Below are 4,639 nucleotides of genomic sequence, written 5' to 3'. Positions count from 1 at the left end.
ACTCGTCCATAAAATGCGTTGCACAAATTCGAACATCTGGGTTGTGCTGTTCTGTTGTAAATAAATCTTAACCAATGATTCCTAATTGCATCTACTTCCGGAAGGCCAAATAAAGTGCTTTTGCTTTCGCACTGAAACACAGCGTCTCCCTGACATGGCTGCATCAACATGACTGCTGCTCCTGAAACCACGCCTTCTTTCTTTGCGTACACATTTGGGCGGCATTATGCTAATATTTCCACATATTGACGTAGATATGTGGGGGCGTGTTAGAACGAGCCGTTTTAGGTAGGCGTGGCTGACTCTTAACTTTTATAAAGAATATCTTTATAATTTGAGACTTTAGTCTTTGCAACTTTACAGATCTTCTTTATGCACCAAGAGCTTGTAACACTCCAAAGAGAAAGGAAAACTTGAAATCGCATCATATGACCCCTTTAAATTGCAACTCTGTGGTCTTACCTGGTTTCACTTTAAATAAACAAAGAACTATTTGTAAGTAAATATGGACTAAAAGTGTTTTTTTTTAAAGATGTATTTTATGCTCAGCAAGGTTGCATTTATTTGATAAAATACAGTAAAAACAGTAATTACTCCAGTCTTCAGTGTCATATGATTCTTCAGAAAACATTCTAATATGCTGAATTCGTGCTCAAGAAACGTTTCGTATCATTATCAATGTTGAAAACAATTGTGCTGCCAAATATTTTTGTAAAAACCGTAATACGTTTTTTCTTTTATGAATACAAAGTTTAAAAGAACAAAGAAAGAGATTTGATTTCTTTTGCAACATTATAAGTAAATCTGGCAAACCTTTTGAAGCGTGACAGCCTGTGGTCATTATATACCCTCATTGTATGAACAAAAACAGTGTTGTGTTCGAGAAATTAGTTTTTATGTCTGCACTATTACTTTAAAAACTGTTCTGTACGTAGTTTATAGATTATTTGGGGCTGTCACTTTACTTCCTCTTTGGCGCAGGTGAGGAACATACACCTGCATTCACTTCAGATCTTCCCATGCTGATTACTACATTAATGCCCGCATGCGCACCGCGCGCGCTACGCGGCCTTCAGTCGCTGTGACGTTCGTTCCTATCAAAACGCATCCCACATCTCATTATCGTTTTGACATCTAATAATACAACCGGCATCATATATATTATTTACAGCGCAGTCCATGTGTTCATATATAGGCAGTTTCCTCGATCCACCATCTTCAAGCACAAACGCCGTCTGCAGCCAAATCAGATGCAATATAATACTGATGAAACGTCAACAGTCAGACGATAACGACAGGAAAGACATGAAACACATGAAAACTGCGATAAATTAGCGCGGCATTTCTTGCTTTGTTGAACACTGCATCTGTTTGTTTAAATTGAGTATTACTTATACTTTTTCGGTGGCAAGTCTTTTGTTCAGGTCCCGAGTGTTGTCAACCTGTGTTTCGGTCCGCTGACGTTCCAGCATCTGATCTCCGGCTCGTCGTCTTACCTTTTGGCAGCGCAGTAATTACAATAGCCGAAGACTGCCAGCTGCTCAGTGCCTAATTCATCCGCTCCTCCACTTCTGTTTAACCTTGCGATGTAACCGTTGGTAACCAGACGAGATATTTTACTGTGCGAATATTTACTGTGAGAGTATTTACAAATGTGTCCATAAGCCTCATAGTACAAGCGCAACTTCCGCCATCCGGGTGTGCCATTCATTCCCGTCCAGCTGCTCTGGAACTGGAAAAATGCTTGTGTGCAGTGTGTATTTAAAGGACCCATACACTATTTACTGATTTTTCGTATATTTTTAGGGTAAATTATACAATGAATGTAACAAAGTATGACAAGCCATCTGAACATTTATTCCATAAAATAACTAATATAATTTTCTGGCTGTTGCTGACAGGCCAACCTATTTCAATTTTACTAGTACGCTACTGTGCAAAAGTGTGTGGTCAGTAATGTTTTTAGTCTTTTGTTCATCAAGGCTCCATTTACTTCATCAAAAATGTCATTTAAATTGTTTATGTGCAGCCATTATTCCAGTCTTCAGTGTAACATGATCCCAAAGTCATTCTAATATGCTGAGTTACACTGAACAAAATTATAAACGCAACACTTTTGTTTTTGCCCCCATTTTTCATGAGCTGAACTCATACATATATATAAGTTAAAGGAATAGGAATAGTTAAAGGAATAAATATACAAATGTCATAACAGAGATCTTTTTATTTTCTCGGGACATTAATTTATCCATTGTTTGTTCAGGAGCTGAACTCTGCTTCTAGACAGCACTGTGCAATGTGGGATTGAGGGAAGAACTCATTTGATTTCCAAAGAATGGACATGACTGTAGTGAAATAGTCATACTGTTTTAAACACTGTGTGATCTGTAGAACAACACCACATTGTTTAATGTATTACAGTATATCATGTATTTTAACTGGTAGTTGTCACACATTTTGGTCAATTCTAACTACCAATAGTTGACCTAAATTTTGAACTTTGCAAAATATGCTCAATATAAAAATACAAAATCATCCCTAATAGTGACAGTAACAATATTTATATTGCATCTAAAAATCTTGCCAATGGGTGGCAGTATTTCACCAAGAATGTGTAAGGCCAGTCTTTCAAATTAAAAATACTTTTTAGTTATTAAATTATTCTCCACACTATGTGCATGTTTGTTTTGCATTTTCAAAACCTACCAGACTCAAATTGCTTAAGTTTAGCTGATGAATAAATATCCATTTATGAAACAGGAAATGTAGGGCCTACTTCCTGTAATCCCATCCAGCTTCCTAATAGGCCTTTTGTGTACATAGAAAAAGTCTTAGATCTTTGAGTTCAGCTCATGACAAATGGGGGCAAAAACAAAAGTGTTGCGTTTATAATTTTGTTCAATGCAGTACTCAAAATAGCATTTCTTACTACTACTTTTTTTTTCCAGAAATCTTTTATAACATTATAAATGTCTTTGCTAGGTGGAAAAAGCAATTAACATTTTCATAAACAACAAAATTCAAGCAAAAAAAAAAAAAAAAAATATATATATGTAGTGTAAGTCTAATGAAAGTCTATTCATTTGGTAGCAACAGGCACAAATGAGATACTAGTCTCTCATAAATAGGTAAACTGGAATAAGATATAGTACGAAGTGAAGTGAAATCTGAACCACATCCATAGAATTCAATGACCAAAAATTATGGCAATAGAGCAATAGTTAGCCTACTTGCCACTGAAATAGTGAATAGAAAAGAAAAAGTACTAATGAACCACTAGTGAAATTGTAACGGAAAAAAAAGAAGAAAACCTTGGATTACTTACAATAACAATATATGGTAGTTGTCACACATTTTGGTCAATTCTAACTACCAATAGTTGACCTAAATTTTGAACTTTGCAAAATATGCTCAATATAAAAATACAAAATCATCCCTAATAGTGACAGTAACAATATTTATATTGCATCTAAAAATCTTGCCAATGGGTGGCAGTATTTCACCAAGAATGTGTAAGGCCAGTCTTTCAAATTAAAAATACTTTTTAGTTATTAAATTATTCTCCACACTATGTGCATGTTTGTTTTGCATTTTCAAAACCTACCAGACTCAAATTGCTTAAGTTTAGCTGATGAATAAATATCCATTTATGAAACAGGAAATGTAGGGCCTACTTCCTGTAATCCCATCCAGCTTCCTCTTTGTCTTCATTTTCATCTTTCACTGCCCTCAGAGGGATATACCACCATGAACAACTTCTGCTCCAAGTGATTCAGTTTAACTATGTAGACAGACAACAGCAGATGGAATGTCTTTAGTAGCCTCTGTAGGCTTCATTCACAATCCGTTTAGTGCAAATATTGCAAATATAACTGACATTTGTACATAATTTTCATCCATCAATATTAATTGAGATTTAAGATATTGCCATACCAATAAATGAGTTGAAGCTCTTGGGCTTGTTTTCCCAATAGACGCCAAATAAATATACAGGAACACCTGACAACATGATGGCCAGACCTCTGCCACACACCACAGGCTCCGAGTACAAAGAGAAGATCAGCAGGAATGTCCAGAAAATCAGGAAAATTACTGGCCATGCCAAGCTCACCTGTGAAGTGAAACCTGTCGATTACGATAAAGGACTACAATTTCACAGTCCCCCTCCCCCAACCCAAAAAAGAAAATTTTTAATTATACATCATTACTGTTCACAGCAAAGGCTGAGATCTGACAGCTCTTGAGGTTTAACACTGTAAAAACTACAAAATAAAGTCATTAGGATTCACTTACCTTGATTGGCCGATGTATGTCTGGTTCTTTAATGCGAAGCACAATCTGTCCAGCAACAGAGACCCCATAAAACAGGTAGTTTATGAAGCCAACATAGTTGATGAGGGTGTATATGTCACTGGTGCACAACATCAGCAGAGTTGATATACACTATCAAACAAAGCAGTATTTGATTTGAATATAAGCACCTACCAACACATTGTATACCATTTACAAAAAAAGATTTTTTGATTATTTAAAGGAATAGTTCACACAAAAATGACAATTTGAGTAAAAATGTACTCCGCCTCAGGCCATCCATGATGTAGATGAGTTTGTTTCTTCGTCAGAACAGATTCTGAGAAAT

The 4,639-nt window shown here is 35.9% G+C and overlaps 3 protein-coding genes across 5 annotated transcripts in view; all 3 read right to left on the bottom strand.

Annotated features, from left to right (window-relative positions):
* Positions 1–1,717, bottom strand: part of LOC107694667 (AP-1 complex subunit gamma-1-like) — a 12,599-nt gene extending 10,882 nt beyond the window's left edge. Inside the window, exon 1 of one of the 3 annotated variants that reach the window (XM_016494358.1) lies at positions 1,497–1,717. Coding sequence is in view for 1 of the 3 variants with exons in the window: in XM_016494354.1 (XP_016349840.1) it covers positions 814–841 (28 nt within the window). In the remaining 2 variants the exon portion in view is untranslated. The other 2 variants (XM_016494359.1, XM_016494354.1) reach the window with 2 other exon arrangements.
* Positions 1,718–3,567: 1,850 nt separating this feature from the next.
* Positions 3,568–4,491, bottom strand: LOC107694651 (large neutral amino acids transporter small subunit 2-like). Its single transcript, XM_016494333.1, has 3 exons — positions 4,294–4,491; positions 3,934–4,111; positions 3,568–3,781 (listed from the first exon to the last, which is right to left on the bottom strand). Exons 1-3 carry the CDS (start codon positions 4,423–4,425, stop codon positions 3,714–3,716), a joined length of 378 nt encoding a protein of 125 aa, XP_016349819.1. The 5' UTR covers positions 4,426–4,491; the 3' UTR covers positions 3,568–3,713.
* LOC107694640 (large neutral amino acids transporter small subunit 2-like) overlaps positions 4,425–4,639 on the bottom strand; it is a 3,675-nt gene continuing 3,460 nt past the window's right edge. Inside the window, exon 7 of the mRNA XM_016494322.1 lies at positions 4,425–4,443. Within this exon, the coding sequence (XP_016349808.1) occupies positions 4,425–4,443 (19 nt within the window). The remainder of the gene's footprint in view (positions 4,444–4,639) is intronic.

Source organism: Sinocyclocheilus anshuiensis, unplaced genomic scaffold (genome assembly GCF_001515605.1).
Source record: "Sinocyclocheilus anshuiensis isolate Anshui unplaced genomic scaffold, SAMN03320099.WGS_v1.1 scaffold1638, whole genome shotgun sequence".
Lineage (NCBI taxonomy): Eukaryota > Metazoa > Chordata > Actinopteri > Cypriniformes > Cyprinidae > Sinocyclocheilus > Sinocyclocheilus anshuiensis.
The sequence above is the reverse complement of the archived record's forward strand: the minus strand, read 5'-3'. Positions and strand labels throughout refer to the sequence as shown.